Source organism: Salvelinus fontinalis, chromosome 2 (genome assembly GCF_029448725.1).
Source record: "Salvelinus fontinalis isolate EN_2023a chromosome 2, ASM2944872v1, whole genome shotgun sequence".
Lineage (NCBI taxonomy): Eukaryota > Metazoa > Chordata > Actinopteri > Salmoniformes > Salmonidae > Salvelinus > Salvelinus fontinalis.
Window position 1 is genome coordinate 40,668,396 of NC_074666.1, and position 17,159 is coordinate 40,685,554.

The window sequence follows — 17,159 nt, forward strand, 5'->3', positions numbered from 1 at the left end:
TCCAATTCCCAGTTGTTTTGAACACGACAATAGAGGAGGCGCGTTAAACTTACTCATCGTCGACATCGTTAATACCTCGTTCAACTACTAGTCGGAACTTGGAATATCAAACAGTTCTGACTTGAACCTGGTTGTAGTTACAAGCGTGCCACGTTTGAATGACAAATAAAGTCGGAAATGTCAGAGCTTCCTAGTTCCGATTAGTATATGAACGCGGCATACCGCACAGATACTGGGGCAAGCAAGCATGCCCACGCTAACATACTGTATGACATATCATTTGAATATGCCAAATAGCTCCTCCCCCATTTCCTATTGCTACAGCGTAGTAGGGGTTGGACTGGAGTAGAGCACATTACGTCCATAATGAGTCGAGACATGAAGGAATTTACGAAACTGTAGTTTTACCCCAAAAATATCGTGGGTCACCTCAGGGACTAGAGCTATTCAACTCCTTGCTCAGATGTGACTGTTTCAGAACTGTTATGTCAAACATGAAAAGACAAAGTTCATGGCAGGAGGATATCGCCCGAAACTTTTCCAGACTATTTCAAAGATCTAGATCTCAAGAACCTGAGAAAACAGAGGAAAGCAACATCAGGTTTGAACCACAAAGTTAACATTGTAACATTGTAACAAATAACAATCCTACTTTAGTGTAGTGGCTTTCCAGCTTCTAGTTTTGGCAACAAATCCTTCTTTGAATATGACGTGAAGCATGAGAACGAGAGGTTTTGCCGTAACGACAGACAGTGGTCGCAATCTGTTACATTTTCCATCTACATTGTAACTTCTCTCGAAATCTAACAGTATCATTCTGTTTCTATGTAGGCTATCTACTTCTGGGTTTTATATATCTATTAACTACATAGCCCATTCATAGACTCTAAATATCTTTAGCGCCTATTGACGGATGTATCTTCCCGAGGGAATTTTGTTAAGAGGCCCGAAGCTTGCTCGAAACGTTGACACTCATCGCTAGATGTATGGTTTTGGAAACATAATAAACGTATATTTCACAGCAGCTATATATAAAAACAACAACTAAAGGTTCCATTCTACACACCTTTATTGTGTTGGTGTTCCCGCGGCCATGTTACAGCGCTTGTTTAAGAAGACAGAGGTGACCACCTGTGCTATTTGGTATCTAGCATGCTCTGAACACTGTGAAATCATAACTGGGGAGGAAAGTCAACTGGAGGCACACAGCATATGGATCTGTGCAAATCAGATACAGTAATTGCATATGTTTTATTTGAAAGATTCTTTCTAAACGATATGAAAGATAAGGGCCATGTGTTCTGAAACCAGTTTAGCAAGCGGTTATTATTGACGTTTCAGCATCGGAATTGTAGTTCACGTGGTCAGTTTACAATGCTGCAATGTACGCCACTTTTAATCCTTGCCTTTCATTCAGCATTTAGTAATAGCAATTAAACGTCATGTAGCCTAATGGTTAGAGCTATGGGCCAGTAACCCGAAAGGTTGCACGATCGAATCCCTGAGCTGACAAGGTAAAAATCTGTCGTTCTATCCCTGAACAAGGCACTGTTCCTAGGCCATCCTTGAAAATAAGAATTTGTTCTTAACTGATTTACCATGTTAAATAAAGGTTAAAAAAATAATTGAGTGTGGGGGAGAACCAAAAATCCTACAGGTCTTCTGCAGTATAAAACTAATGTGCACCTCTGGTTTATTCTTCTGACCTATTTTTTTCCTCCCATCACCAGTGGCCAGGAGAATTTAGTCAGCAGCAGCCTCAGCAGTGAGACCAATGAAGGGGAACCAATGCTGCACCAAGAAGACCTGGAGCTGTCCAAGGTATGGAGGTTAAGCAGAGCTGACTGGTCAATCCATACCTGGTGCCCAGGTAGCAGTATTGCTTCTGTCCCTCTCCTTTCCCCATCCTGGGCTCGAACCAGGGACCCTTTGCACACATCGACAACAGTCACCCACGAAGCATCGTTACTACTTCAAGGATTCAGAGCGAGTGAAGTCACCGATTCAAACGCTACTAGCGTGCACCGCTAACTAGCTAGCCATTTCACACCGGTTACACCCATAACTGTGTACAAGTAAACAAGGCTTGCACAGAGAGAACCTGTAACACTAACAGAGCTGCTGTCGAATGCTGAGTAGAACAGTTGAAAACATGCGGCATATGCTGAAAGTTGTATGAGGATGATTGCATAAGAAGGGGCCCAAGGTTTGTCTTGAAGCTCTTGCCCTCAGGCTGCTTGTGTGTGTGTGTGTGTGGTGCATGCTCACACGCATTTATTTAGTACAGTAGCGTTAAGGACAGTAAGGGATCTAACCATCAACCAGGGCGGTTTGGTTTTGCAGTCAGGGCTGTGGGCTTACATTTTCCATAGCCTACTCCTGGCAAATTATAATGCTGACCATGGCAGTATATTATTTGCACGTAACCAGAAATAGTTCTAGCATAGCTTTTAAAGCCAGCTTAACAACAGGATTTGCCCCTGACTCAAGTGGTCCCCTTTATAGTAGGTCTGAATTGAATACCATTTCTGTAGCCAACGTTCTACCAGACATCCTCCAGCCTACAAATACTTGCTTACAAGTTTCTGGGAAATTAAATACACAGTCTACTGGGCTCATTAATCAAATGGAGAATTGTGTCAGGCTATACTGTATGTGCTGCCCAGTTGAGAGAGGGAAGGAGCTCATATTTCCTCTGCTGAATCTCTCTCCGCTCTCTCTACTGTAAATAGTATTGACTTGGGTTGGTCTTGCTAAACAGACATTTTGAGTGAATTGGAACACTCTATAAAGACGCCAGAGTTTGGGAATGCTGAGAAGTCTTGCTACCGGGGCTTGTCTAGCAATACAATCCCTCATCCGCAGTGGAAGGTCAAAATGTTAAAATGTCAAAATATGAACAACCCAATTGCATTCATAGCCTTGAATATTCTCTCTACCTCTTCATCTCCTCCTCTTGTTCCCCTTTTTCCTCCCTTCAAGCTGTCCTCCTCTCTCACATGGTTCCGCATTAGCTGCTAGCCTCTCTGTCTGGACTGAAAATACCCCTTTAGTCATGTGCTTATTGGCTATGCTTAGAACTCTGTTGTTGATGTTGTGTTCAGTAAAGTATCTATCCCTGGCAGTCAGACATATTTTGTGTCTCACACATGCTTAGCCTACAGAGGGTGGAAAATGCTAACAATTGCTGGAAAGACTGAGATCCAGCAGCATTGTGACTAGAACCTAACCAGTAATAAACACCTCTCTATGAAGGGTACCTACTGTCAGGACATCATGACCTATTCATGCACATTCATAAGCGGTGCGTAAGTATTTTACAAATGTTTACACATGTCTACACTCGCGAGTTGACATTTCCCTTATGTCACCTATAGTAGGTATACTGCAATGACCAGTGTAGGGTGGCTGACTTTTATGAAATGCCTATGTTTTTCTTGTGAATGTGTTATGAAGGTGTCATGACATCATTATGTAGGTACCCTTGAAATAAAGTGTTTCATACCCCTCTCTCAAACAGAAAAGCAACATTGGCATCTTTCCTTATTTTCTATTTCCTCTGTGTTAGATCTTAGCTATAGCATGCTGAGTCTTCCTTGGCTTGTCACCCTCTTCCTGTGTAAAGGCTGTTGTTGGAAACATTAAGTAGGTCAACGGCAGCAATAGAAAATAGGAAGCTGCTTTTCTCCGTCAGTTTGTTTGCTTTGTCAGCGGGCCAAACAAGCAGAGAATGGGCTCATCAAAACACGTTCCCCCACCTCACGGCCGGCCACCCTCCCAGCCCTCCTGCGGAGCGTCTCGCCACAGAAACAGAGGTAGAGAGGGAGGGAGGGAGGGAGGGAGGCAGGCATCTGTCTGAGTGTGATGTCTGGGTGCAGGATATACAGTAAGGTCCGAAGTTATTGACACCCTTGATAAATATGAGCTATAATGACGATAAAATAAATAATACAATAAATTTGCTATATTGTATACTAAAAATAAATTGTGAATTATATTATTTTATTACAATTGCTCACAGAAGAGATTTTGTTTAACAAGTAATAAAACAAATCTCAAAGGTATGGGTCAAAATGATTGACACCCCTGAAGATTCTTATAAATTAAGTAGTCAAAAGTATAGTATTTGGTTCCATATTCCTATCATGTAATGACTACAAACTTGTTGGATGCATTTGCAGTCCGTTCTGGTTGTGTTTCAGATTATTTTGTGCATAATAGAAATGAATGGTAAATAATGTATTGTGTAGTTTTGGAGTCACTTTTACTGTAAGTAAGAGTAGAATATGTTTCTAAACACTTCTACATGTATGTGGATGCTACTATGGTTACAGATAATCCTGGATGATTTGTGAATAATGATGAGTGAGAAAGTTAGAGAGTCAAAGATCACACCCCCAGATATAATAACATCCCCTGTTATTGGTAATGGTGAGAGGTTAGCATGTCTTGGGGGTATGATCTTTGAACACAACCAAAACTAACTGCAAATGCATCCAACAAGTGTGTAGTCACAAGCTTGTCATTGCATGATAGGAATATGGGACCAAATACTTACCTTTAGACTACTTTATTTATAAGAATCTTTAGGGTTGTCAATGATTTGGATCCCTGATTACTTATTATACCAAATCTATTTCTCTGAGCAATTGTATTAGTATAAAATATAATTTCCCCCCAAAATGTAGAATACAATATAGCTCAGTATTTGAATAATTTATTTTATACAGTCATTATTGCTCATCTTTATCAAGGGTGTCAATAATTTCGGACCCTGTAGCTAGCGGGCTCATCAACTGACTGGCTCTACTAGATGGTGAGGGATCTGTGACTAAAGGTGTCCGCATAAATGGGTTCAGTTTTCTCCTAGCAGAACTCGGCTAGGCAACGCGACCGTCTGTTCTCGCATACTCTCTAAAGACCTTTACTTGAAAAAAAAATCTAATTAGTAAAAGATACATCAAGAAATCTGTAATTAATGTTGCCATTTTTGCCAAGGAAGTCTCGCAATCTTCCATCTAACTTAAGATGTTTGGTGCAGTATTTCTCAAGTGAAGAAATGGGCATGAAAACTAGTCGCCTCTTGTTGAATGGCAAGACACAGTACCGGGGGAATACATGGGAGTCCAGTAGGGCAGGAGTGACAGTGACGGCCAGTGACGACCAGTGACGACCAGAAGGAATGGTGGAGGGATCGCAGGGTAGAGTAGGTTTGTATCTCGATTATGAGGACATTTGGGACAGTGAGGACTATTTATGTCTCCTCTATCAGTCTAGAGAAAGTGTCTTGCCTCAGTGCCCTGTGATGACCTGGACTCACGCCTGCCCAAAAAGTGTTATTTCTATAAAGTGAGCATGGCTGGCAATGTTTTTGACTTCGAGAAGACCAGGTCAAAGCCTATTTTAAGAATACTTTTTGGGAGTATTAAAAATATACGTTATGCGCCGGATAACCATTTAATATTCATTTGATGTAAGTTTCTGTCTGTCTGTCTGTCTGTCTGTCTGTCTGTCTGTCTGTCTGTCTGTCTGTCTGTCTGTCTGTCTGTCTGTCTGTCTGTCTGTCTGTCTGTCTGTCTGTCTGTCTGTCTGTCTGTGCTCATCCTTTGTGATGAGCTGGAGAATAATTGAATGAGGAGAGGTTCAGTTAAGGCCTCCCTGTGAAGGGTGAGGCAAACACAGTGATACCAGAGCTAGTTTACTGGTTGGAGTTATTCCAGGAGAGGCATTGTGCTAAAGGATCATGGGCTTTATGTTCTAATAATTCTAATATTATATGTTAATATAAATAGATTTAAATTATATAAATATATTTAATTGATCTTCTATCATAATGTTCTCAGAGAACTAGATGGTGAAAACATATCCAATCCTTTTCCTACTAGTGTTCTTGAAGGAAAAGCAAACAAAGAGAGGAGCATGCTGTTGAGGAGTATTGTGATACAGCCCCCTGCCTTCAGATACAGCCTCCGACCACTCTGTAATCTATTGTGTCTGGACCTTGACAGCAGCTGTCTGATTGATTTGGTGACCCTAATCCTGTCCCCTCCCCCCCCAGCCCCCACTTCTTAAGATTTGTCATGTTAAAATCTAGTCTGGTAGCACATTACTTTGTCTTCTTGGGATACTGTCATCTCAAGGCAGGAAGTGAGTAGCTGAGGAAGTAAGAGAAACCACAACGTAAGAGAATGCTCTGGTTGCTGATTCCTAATGGACAAAGAGTGCAGGATGTCCATACACAGTGCCTTCAGAAAGCATTCACACCCCTTGTCTTTTTCCACATTTTGTTGTGTTACAGCCTGAATTTAAAATGGATGTAATTGAGATTCTTTGTCACCGGCCTACACACAGGCAGGTATTCTAGCGGTTGAGAGGGTTGGGCCAGTAACCGAAAGGTCGCTGGTTTGAACCCCAGAGCCGGCAAGATAAAAAAAATATTCCGTTCTGCCCTAGAGATTGTCAGTTAACCCCCAACAACTGCTTCCAGGGCGCCGATGACGTGGACGTCGATTAAGGCAGCCGCCCGCACCTCTCTGAATCAGAGGTGTTGGGTTAAATGCGGAAGACACATTTCGATTGAATGCATTCAGTTGTACAACTGACTAGGTATTCCCTTCCATTCCCCATAATGTCAAAGTGGAATCATGTAATTTTTTTTTTTTTTTTTACAAATAAATAAAAAATGAAAAGCTGAAATGTCTTAAGTCAATAAGTTTTCAACCCCTTTGTTATGGCAAGCCTAAATAAGTTCAGGAGTAAGAATTTGCTTAAGTCACATTAAGTTGCATGGACTCACTCTGTGTATCATGACACAAGGCGAGACCCAGATGCAGACACAGGAAGTAGATGGTTGGAGTCTTACAATATTTATTAATCCAAAAGGGTAAAGCAAGAGAATGGTCGTGGACAGGTAAAAGGGTCAAAACCAGTTCAGAGTCCAAAAGGTACCAAAGGGCAGGCAGAATCAAGGTCAGGGCAGGCAGGATGATCAGGCAGGCGGGAAAGTAGTCCGGAGTCAGGCAGGGGTCAAAACCGGGAAGAGTATCAAAAAGAGAATAGCAAAAGGAAGAACACACTGGTTGACTTGACTAACATACAAGACGAACTGGCACAGAGAGACAGGAAACACAGGGATAAATACACTGGGGAAAACAAGTGACACCTGGAGGGGGTGGAGACAATCACAGGAACAGGTGAAACAGATCAGGGCGTGACACTGTGTGCAATAAAGGGAAAGGGGGGTGCCTAGTCAGTTGTACAACTGAATGCATTCAACTGAAATGTGTTTTCTGCATTTAACACAACCCCTCTGAATCAGAGAGGTGTGGGGGGCTGCCTTAATCAACATCCACGTCTTCCTGGGGAACAGAGGGTCAACTGCCTTGCGCGGGGCAGAATGACAGATATTTACCTTGTCAGCTCGGGGATTCGATCCAGCAACCTTTCGGTTACTGGCCCAATAGTGTTTTAACATGATGTTTTCATGACTCTCTCATCACACACATCAAATCAAATCAAATGTTATCAAATCAAATTTTATTTGTCACATGCGCCGAATACAACATTACATTGAAATGCTTACTTACAAGCCCTTAACCAACAATGCAGTTTTAAGAAAATACCCCCCCCCCCCAAAATAAGTAAGAGATAAGAATAACAAATAATTAAAGAGCAGCAGTAAATAACAATAGCGGGGCTTTATACATGGGGTGTCGGTACAAAGTGAATGTGCGGGGGTAGGGCTGTCGAGATAATTGAGGTAATATGTACATGTAGGTAGAGTTATTAAAGTGACTATGCATAGATAGTAACAGAGAAGGGGGTGCAATGCAAATAGTCTGGGTAGCCATTTGATTAGCTGTTCAGGAGTCTTATGGCTCGGGGGTAGAAGCTGTTTAGAAGCCTCTGGGACCTAGACTTGGCGCTCCGATACCGCTTGCCATGGAGTAGCTAAGAGAACAGTCTATGACTAGGGTGGCTGGAGTCTTTGACAATTTTTAGGGTCTTCCTCTGACACTGCCTGGTATAGAGGTTCTGAATGGCAGGAAGCTTGGCCCCGGTGATGTACTGGGCCGTACGCACTACCCTCTGTAGTGACTTGCTGTCGGAGGTCAAGCAGTTGACAAACCAGGCAGTGATGCAGCCCGTTAAGATGCTCACGATTGGTGCAGCTGTAAAACCTTTTGAGGATCTGAGGACCCATGCCAAATCTTTTCGATTATCTGTGAGGTCCCTCAGTCGAGCTGTGAATTTCCAACACAGATTCAACCACAAAGATCAGGGAGGTTTTCCAATACCCCACAAAGAAGGGTAGATGGGTACAAGTAAAGAAATCTGACATTGAATATCCCTTTGAGCATAGTGAAGTTATTAATTATACTTTGGATGGTGTATCAATAGACCCAGTCACTACAAAGATACAGGTGTCCTTCATAACTCTGTTGCCGGAGAGGAAGGAAACCGCTCAGTGATTTCACTATAAGGCCAATGGTGAGTTTAACAGAGTTTAATGGCTGTGATAGAAGAACTGAGGATGGATCAACAACATTGTAGTAACTCCACAATACTAACCTAATTGAAAAAGTGAAAAGACGGATGCCTGTACTTAATACAAATTTTCCGAAGCATGCATCCTGTTTGCAACAAGGCACTAAAGTAATACTGCAAAATATGTGACAAAGCAATTAACACTTTGTCCTGAATACAAAGTGTTATGTTTGGGGCAAATCCAATACAACACATTACTGAGTACCACTCTCCATATTATCAAGCATAATGGTGGCTGTATTATGTTATAGATATGCTTTTTGTAATCGTTAAGGACTGGGGAGTTTTTCATGATGAAAAAGAAACTAAATGGAGCAAAGCACAGGCAAAATCCTAAAGGAATACCTGGTTCAGTCCGCTTTCCAACACACACTGTGTCAGAAGGTGAGTGTAGCTGGTGCATGAAGTCAGGCGCAGGAGAGCAAAATGAGTGAGCAATGTACTTTACTCAAAAAATAAGGCACAAGGTAAACAAATACACTTGACCAATAACCAACGGTAAATATTACGCACGGGTGAAAACAGCACCCGTCGAAAAACCAGCCATCATGAACCGAACTGAACATAGAAATAATCACGCACAACAAACATGGGGGAAACAGAGGGTTAAATACATGAACATGTAATTGGATAATGAAAACCAGGTGTGTAGAAAATAAAGACAAAACCAATGGAAAATTAAAGATGGATCAGCGATGGCTAGAAGACCGGTGACGTCGACCGCCGAACGCCACCCGAACAAGGAGAGGGACCGCCCTCGGCGGAAGTCGTTAAACACTGGAAGATTAATTCACCTTTCAGCAGGACAATAACCTAAAACACACTGCCAAATCTACACGAGATGCTTACCAAGAAAACAGTGAATGTTCCTGAGTGGCCGAGGTATATTTTGGACTTAAATCTACTTGAAAATCTTTGGAAATACCGGAAAATGGTTGTCTAGCAATGATCATCGACTAATTTTACAGAGCTTGAAGAATTTTGAAAAGAATAATGGGCAAATGTTGCACAATCCAGGTGTGGAAAGCTCTTAGAGACTTACCCAGAAAGACTCAGCTGTAATCATTGCCAAAGGTGCTTCTACAAGGTATTGACTCAGGGGTGTGAATACTTATGTAAATTAGATATTTCTGTCTTTCATTTTTAATACACTTTCAAACATCTGTAAAAAAACATGTTTTCACTGTCTTTATGGGGTATTGTGTGTAGGTGGGTGAAGGGGGGGGGGGGGTCAAAACAAGATGACATAATATCCACCAGTTTTGCCCGCTGGGAATGGTTCAATGAGATTGCTTTGATTCATACATTCTATGCAGGGTATGCCTGAGTGGTAGAGAGAGAGATCCAAATAAAACTTGAATATTTGTAGATACCTTTTCAGTTCATTTCTGCAGACAACTTGTGTAATACATTAGGAGACAAAGCAGATTGGTTTCTTCATTTCACCTGTCACATTATTTTACATTATGAAAATTGCCGTAGTCTCTGTACTTTTTTCCGTTAATCTTTTCTTCGATCTTAACTAGTCTTCCAGTCCCTGCCGCTGAAAAACATCCCCACAGCATGATGCTGCCACCACCATGCTTCACCGTAGGGATGGTGCCAGGTTTCCTCCAAAAGTGATGCTTGGCATTGAGGCCAAAGAGTTCATTTTTGGGTTCATCAGACCTTGTTTCTCATGGTCTGAGAGTCCTTTAGGCACCTTTTGGCAAACTCCAAGTGGGCTGTCATTTGCCTTTAACTGAGGAGTGGCCTCCGTCTGTCCACTCTACCATAAAGGCTTGATTGGTGGAGTGCTGCAGAGATGGCTGTCCTTCTGGAAGGTTCTCCCATCTCCACAGAAGAACTCTGGAGCTCTGTCAGGTGACCGTCAGGTCTTGGTCACCTCCCTGACCAAGCCCTTCTCTCCCTATTGCTCGGTCGACCAGCTCTAGGAAGAGTCTTGGTGGTTCCAAACTTCTTCCATTTGAGAATGATTGAGGCCACTGTTCTTGGGGACCTTCAATGCTGCAGAAATGTTTTGGTGCCCTTCCCCAGTTCTGTGCCTCAGCACAATCCTGTCCCGGAGTTCTACAGACAATTCCTTCAACCTCATGACTTGGTTTTTGCTCTGACATGAACTGTCATATGTGGCACCTGATTATAGATAGGTGTGTGCCTTTCCAAATCATGTCCAATCAATTGAATTTACCACAGGTGGATTCCAATTAAGTTGTAGAAACAAGGATGATTAATGGAAACAGGATGCACCTGAGCTCAATTTCAAGTCTCATAGCAAAGGGTCTGAATACTTATGTAAATAATGTATATCTGTTTTTTATATTTAATACATTTTCAAACATTTATTAAAACCTGTTTTTACTTTGTCATTATGGGGTGTTGTGTGTAGATTGACATGGAAAAACATTTATTTCATCAATTTTAGAATAAGGTTGTAGTGTAGCAATGTGGAAAAAGGGAAGGGGTCTGAATACTTTCCGAACGCATCTCCATAGGCCTTTAATTGCTAGTGTGACATAATTTTACCATCCTTATTTACAGTGTCATTCATAAACATGATACCTTGCTTGTAAAAGTTTTTTAAAGAAAATGTGTTCTTCCTTTATCAGTACATTGGAGTTTAGACATATCAAATTGTATTTGTCACATGCGCCGAATCCAACAGTGTGTAGACTTGACTGTGAATTGCTTACTTACGAGCCCTTTCCCATCAATGTAGAGTAAAAAAGTAAGAAAAATGTCCTAAAAATAACAATTAAAAAACTATATAGAAAGAGTACCGGTACCGAGTCAATCTGCAGGGGTATGAGGTAATTGAGGGATATGTACATGTAGGTTAGGGTAAAAGTAACCAGGAAATCAGGAAAGATAATAAACAGAGTAGCAGCAGCTTATGTGAAAGTGTGTCTGTGTGAGTGTTTGTCTGTGTGTGGCGTCAATATACGCGTGTGTGTGTGTGTGTGTGTGTTGGCGTGTCAGTGTAGTATGTGTGAGTGTGCTTAGAGCCGGTGCAAGAGAGTCAGTACAAATAAAAAGGGGCTCAATGCGAATAGTCAGGGTAGCCATTTGATGAACTGTTCAGCAGTCTTATGGCACGGAAGTAGAAGCTGTTCAGGAGCCTTTTGGTCCCAGACTTGGCGCTCCGGTACTGCTTGCAGTGCGGTAGCAGAGAAAACAGTCTGACTTGGGTGGCTGGAGTCTTTGACAATTTTTAGGGCTTTCCTCTGACACCGCCTGCAATTTTATGACAACTTTTATGGAATTATTCTCATTTTACCATGAGACGTAGAGAAACATTTTCAATTCTACTGCTAATTTCCTGCAATTCTACATATTTTGTCATAGGGTGGTGAGAAATGTTTTCAGTTTTTAATGGGATAGCTGAGTGAGATTGACTAACAAAATCAATTGGGGCCACCCGGTCGGTAATTCAACCATGATTACTACATGTTTAGATAGCTGGCTAGACTAAGTTACCAATCTAAAATATGTTAGCTGACATGGGCTAATTGAGTGACTGTGGTTGGAGGAACTTGATAATAAAACATTTGTAAAAAAAATATTTTGCTTCCTCATTCATAATGTCCTTTGGTGAGATAAGGATTTCTCTGTTGTTTTTTTTTAGATAAATTAATCCTGAATATGTTACTCAAACTCCTTTTGTTTTGAGTCTAGATTATTCATTGCTTCTGTAGTACATTTTAGAGCCCGACCAATATGGAATTTTTGGATCGGTTACGGATTTCCGATTTTAGAGCGGAAATATTCACGATAACCGATATCTGCCAATATTTTAATAATTGTAGCTAGAATAAAATTTACATTCTGTATAGATTGTGGTTAAAACAGCCCTACAAAGCTAATTACAAATCTGCAAAAATTTTAGGAGCACCAGAAATAATATTTTTTGTATCCAGATTTTCATATCGTCATACCGTTCTTCTCTCATCCCGGGATTTATGCTATTCCCGGCATAGCGCACAAGGGGCGCTAAAAACGCAAGAAAGGACCATTTACCAGAACGCTAACAAAATTAGCACAACTGCTAACAAAACTAGCACAAACTAATAGTGAAATCATGTAAACCCAGTTAGCTAAATGCTAACAAGCAAAAACGAACAAAACTAATTGCAAAGTCTGGCAAATCCAGCTCATAAAGTTATACAGCATAGCTAGTAGTTACTGAATGTCATTTTCGGTGAGTGTGGACATTTACAAGCTAAAGTGAACGAGAGAAATTAACAAAGGTTTGATGCATGCTTGTTTGGGGGTGGAGTTCGTTAGAATAATAGCCAGTGTGTAGAATAACACCCAAACATGCAAAGAAGGATATTACATTTTTCTACCTTTGTGTACCTATTTAGGATACATCAACATGAAGTGAATGGCGTTCATATTACACATTTCTATATAGTACAGATCAAGGACCCATGATGTCATTCTGTTACCTTCATTCTATTATCGGGTGTTGATCCACTTCACTTACTCTAGTTCAATAACCAAAATTGGTTTTTTCAAACTCCAGGTCTCATGTCATAGCTGACACCCCATTCTTTCTGCAGACATCTTCGAATCTTAATTTGGAGTAGATATTTAAGAATTTATGGAAAATGTTATCACATAAAAAAACTTGAAGAGATTTTACTGTCATTCTGTTACTAAACTTTGCATCTGCACTGTTCCTCAAGTAAATGTGTTTTAGTCAAATTATCAGTGGCAATTGTTAAAAGTAGACTTCTGCATATAGGTGTGTGGTTTATTCAACTTTGCAATCCATAGTTTTTGCTTGGCATACATTTTGTGTTAAAATGTTAGTCTCAGCGTCACTCTGTTACTGTGGAATTGCCCAAATGCATGTGGTGCTCTTTTCCCTCTGTATGACTCATCGGTTCACATGACTATCTGCGGGGACATACCTATGTGCAACAAGCTGTAAACAAGGGCTCTATCTCATTTACGACCCTGGCTGGCTGCTGCGGTGCTGAGAGAGTTAACTGCATTGTGGGCAGGGCTATGGGGGAGGGGAGCGATGTGTGCTCCATAGACACATTTGCATTAGAGTGCCGCTGCTGCCTCTTAGCTGCTTCTGCTATAGAGGGCACAGCCGGTGGAAAGGGAAGAGAGAGAAAGAGAGTTTACCGGAATTTCACGATAATCTTACTCCTCTCTCGTCCCCTGTTCTACCCTTTTGCCAGGGTGCTGCTGTGCAATGCTGTGTCTGTGGCAAGCCTGCTGCTGAGAAAGTTAAACTGATTTGCTCTCACACACCCCTCTCTCTTTCTGTGTCATTCTCTTGTGGTTCCAGGCATTCCAAGGCACGGAAGAAAAGGGAGACGGAAGAGAGGAAGGAGTGCCGGGAGAGGCACTGGAGGACGAAGAGAGAGAGAGAAAGGAGAAAGGAGGAGAGCACAGCAGCAGCATATTGGACGATGCCGGGGCGTCCTCCAAGGACCAGCCCCTCGTCCCGCCCCCCTCAGTGGACTCTCCTTGCTCTCCGGTGAGCCCCCTGGGGCACGGCTCTCCCACGCCTCCTCCCCCTTTAGATGCCTTCTTCAGGAGACTAGGGAGTTTGTTCCACTTCAAGGCTGAACCAACTAGAGGAGCCCAGCTGCAGGAGGAACAGCAGCAGGCAGAGGAGGGAGGAGAAGGACAAGAGAAGGAGGAGGAGAAGACAGCATTAGCAGTGGTGTCTATTGAGCCAGACCTCTCAGGAATGACATGTGGTGCAGAGGTGGACCAGAACCACTGTGACTCTACCGGGAGGCTGACGGGAAACAAGAACACTCGACACACAGAGACAGAGGACAGGAGAGAGGGAGAGTCTGACTTACCTGGTGTAGCGACGTCCACACGGAGTCAAACGCACACAGACCTGGAGAAACCGTGAGTACTGTACTTCCTTCACATGCGTGCGTTTGTGTTTATGTCTGCATGCGCTTGTGTGCATGCATGTATGTGTGCATGCATTCATGAGTGCGTGTAATGGTTGAAGGGAGACAACTCCCTTCAATGTTGATCTATGTAATTGTCAATGTATGTGAACAACAAACAAGCCATATTTTTGTTAATCCCAAGCCTCAGTTTCTCGCCCTTTCCTGGGTTGTTTCCGGAGCAGCACTTTGAGTTCCCTAAGATCCAGTTTAGTAAGACGAATAGCTTGAACGGCTTAAAGCAGATTTGGGACAATAACAACAAAAGCAACAGCCAGGAAGTGTAAAGACCGTGGACAAACCTACCATTGTAGCCTGAGCTTAAAGAGGTATGAACTTCAAAGGCAGCCTTAGCAGATCTGCAAGTAATTAGCACTAGTGGTGCCCGGCCTGGAATCTACAGTGCATTCGGAAAGTATTCAGACTCCTTCCCTTTTTCCACATTTTGTTACATTACAGACTTATTCTGAAATTGCTTAAATACATGTTTTCCCTCATAAATCTACACACAATACCCCATAATGACAAAGCAAAAACATGTTTTTAGACATTTTTGCAAATAATGACAAAAAATGAAAAACTAAACACCTTATTTACGTAAGTATTCAGACCCTTTGCTATGAGACTCAAACTTGAGCTCAGGTGCATCCTATTTCCATTGATCATCCTTGAGATGTTTCCACAACTTGATTGGAGTCCACCTGTGGTAAATTCAATTGATTGGACATCATTTGGAAAGGCACACACCTGTCTATATATGGTCCCACAGTTGACAGTGCATGTCAGAGCAAAAACCAATCCATTAGGTCAAAGAAATTGTCCTTAGAGCTCAGAGACAAGATTGTGTCGAGGCACAAAACATTTCTGCAGCATTGAAGGTCCCCAGGAATACAGTGGCCTCCATCATTCTTAAATGGAACCACCAAGATTCTTCCTAGAGCTGGCCCCCTGGCCAAACTGAGCAATCGGGGGAGAAGGGCCTTGGTCAGGGAGGTAACCAAGAACCTGGTGGTCACACTGACAGAGCTCCAGAGTTCCTCTGTGGAGATGGGAGAACCTTCCAGAAGGACAACCATCTGCAGCACTCCACCAATCAGGCCTTTATGGTAGAGTGGCCCGACGGAAGCCACTCCTCAGTAAAAGTTACATGACAGCCCGCTTGGAGTTTGCCAACAGGCACCTAAAGGACTCTCAGACCATGAAAAAGCAAGACTCTCTGGTCTGATGAAACCAAGATTGAACTCTTTGGCCTGAATGCCAAGCGTCACATTTGGAGGAAACCTGGCACCATCCCTACGGTGAAGCATGGTGATGGTAGCATCCTGCTGTGGGGATGTTTTTCAGTAGCAGGGACTGGGGTACAGATAGATCCTTGATGAAAACCTGCTCAGGACCTCAGACTGGGGCAAAGGTTTAAAAGGACAACGACCCTAAGCACACAGCCAAGACAACGCAGAAGTGGCTTCGGGACAAGTCTCTGAATGTCCTTGAGTGGCCCAGCCAGAGCCCGGACTTGAACCCGATCAAGCTTGAGAGGATCTGTAGGGAAGAATACAGGTGTGCCAAGCTTGAAACGTCATACCCTGGAAGACTCAAGGCTGTAATCGCTGCCAAAGGTGTTTCAACAAAGTACTGAGTAAAGGGTCTGAATACTTATGTACAGTGGACTCCAAAATTACTGGCACCCTTAACTGGCAATGCACAAACAATACTTAAAAATATATAAACAATATAATTAAAGAGATAAACTCAAAATACCAAAATGTGAGAAATACTGTACTTTAATGTTTCAATGGAACCAACTAAAATCATTTGATAAAAAAAAATATATATGTCCTCCAAATCAATGTTTTACAATTAATGGCACCCTTAAATATTTTTGTAAATAACATCTACCAAAATTAAACCAGGAGTTAAATTCCACTTATTTACGTTTATTTAAGTCTTAAGGAACTATATTGAGCCATTACATCACTTCCTGTTTCACTAGGGTATAAAAATTAGGTAACACACATGCAATATCCCTTTGTCATCCAACACCATGAAGAAAACAAAAGAACTGGCAGTTCACAAGAGACAGATGGTCGTAGACCTTCATAAATCTGGTAATGGCTACAAGAAGATCCACAAACGATTGAATATACCACTGAGCACTGTCAGGGCAATTATAAAAACATTCAAAAGATATGGAACAGTTGAAAACCTCACAGGTAGAGGACGCAAATGCATTTTACCCTCCAGGATAGGGAGGAGGATAGTGAGAGAACGAAAAAAATCCCCAAGAATCACTGTGAAAGAATTGCAGGCCTTGGTGGCGTCTTGGGGTGACCAGGTTTCAAAAAGCACCATCAGATGCCACCTCCACAACCACAGGCTCTTTGGAAGGGTTGCCAGAAGAAAGACCTTTCTGACCCCAAGACACAGATGCAAGCGCTTGGAGTTTGTCAAATGTCATTTAAATTATGACTAGAAGAAGGTGCTGTGGTCAGATACAGCATCGGCATGTTTGGTGTCGAGACAGAGATGCATACAAGGAGAGGCATCTCATACCCATGGTGAAATATGGTGGTAGGTCAGTGATGTTTTGGAGCTGTTTAATTAATGAATTCCACCAAGTTTCAGGCAATTTTGGCTGACAATCTGGTTGCCTCTGCCAGAAGGCTGGGACTTTCCAACAAGACA

The 17,159-nt window shown here is 42.2% G+C and overlaps 1 protein-coding gene across 2 annotated transcripts in view; it reads left to right on the forward strand.

The window, feature by feature from the left end:
- The first annotated feature begins 329 nt into the window (after positions 1-329).
- LOC129818796 (uncharacterized) overlaps positions 330-17,159 on the forward strand; it is an 80,990-nt gene continuing 64,160 nt past the window's right edge. Inside the window, exons 1-3 of one of the 2 annotated variants that reach the window (XM_055875047.1) lie at positions 330-601; positions 1,731-1,821; positions 13,853-14,430. In XM_055875047.1, the coding sequence (XP_055731022.1) occupies positions 486-601; positions 1,731-1,821; positions 13,853-14,430 (785 nt within the window). In that variant the 5' untranslated portion in view covers positions 330-485. The remainder of the gene's footprint in view (positions 602-1,730; positions 1,822-13,852; positions 14,431-17,159) is intronic. The other variant, XM_055875038.1, reaches the window with a different exon arrangement.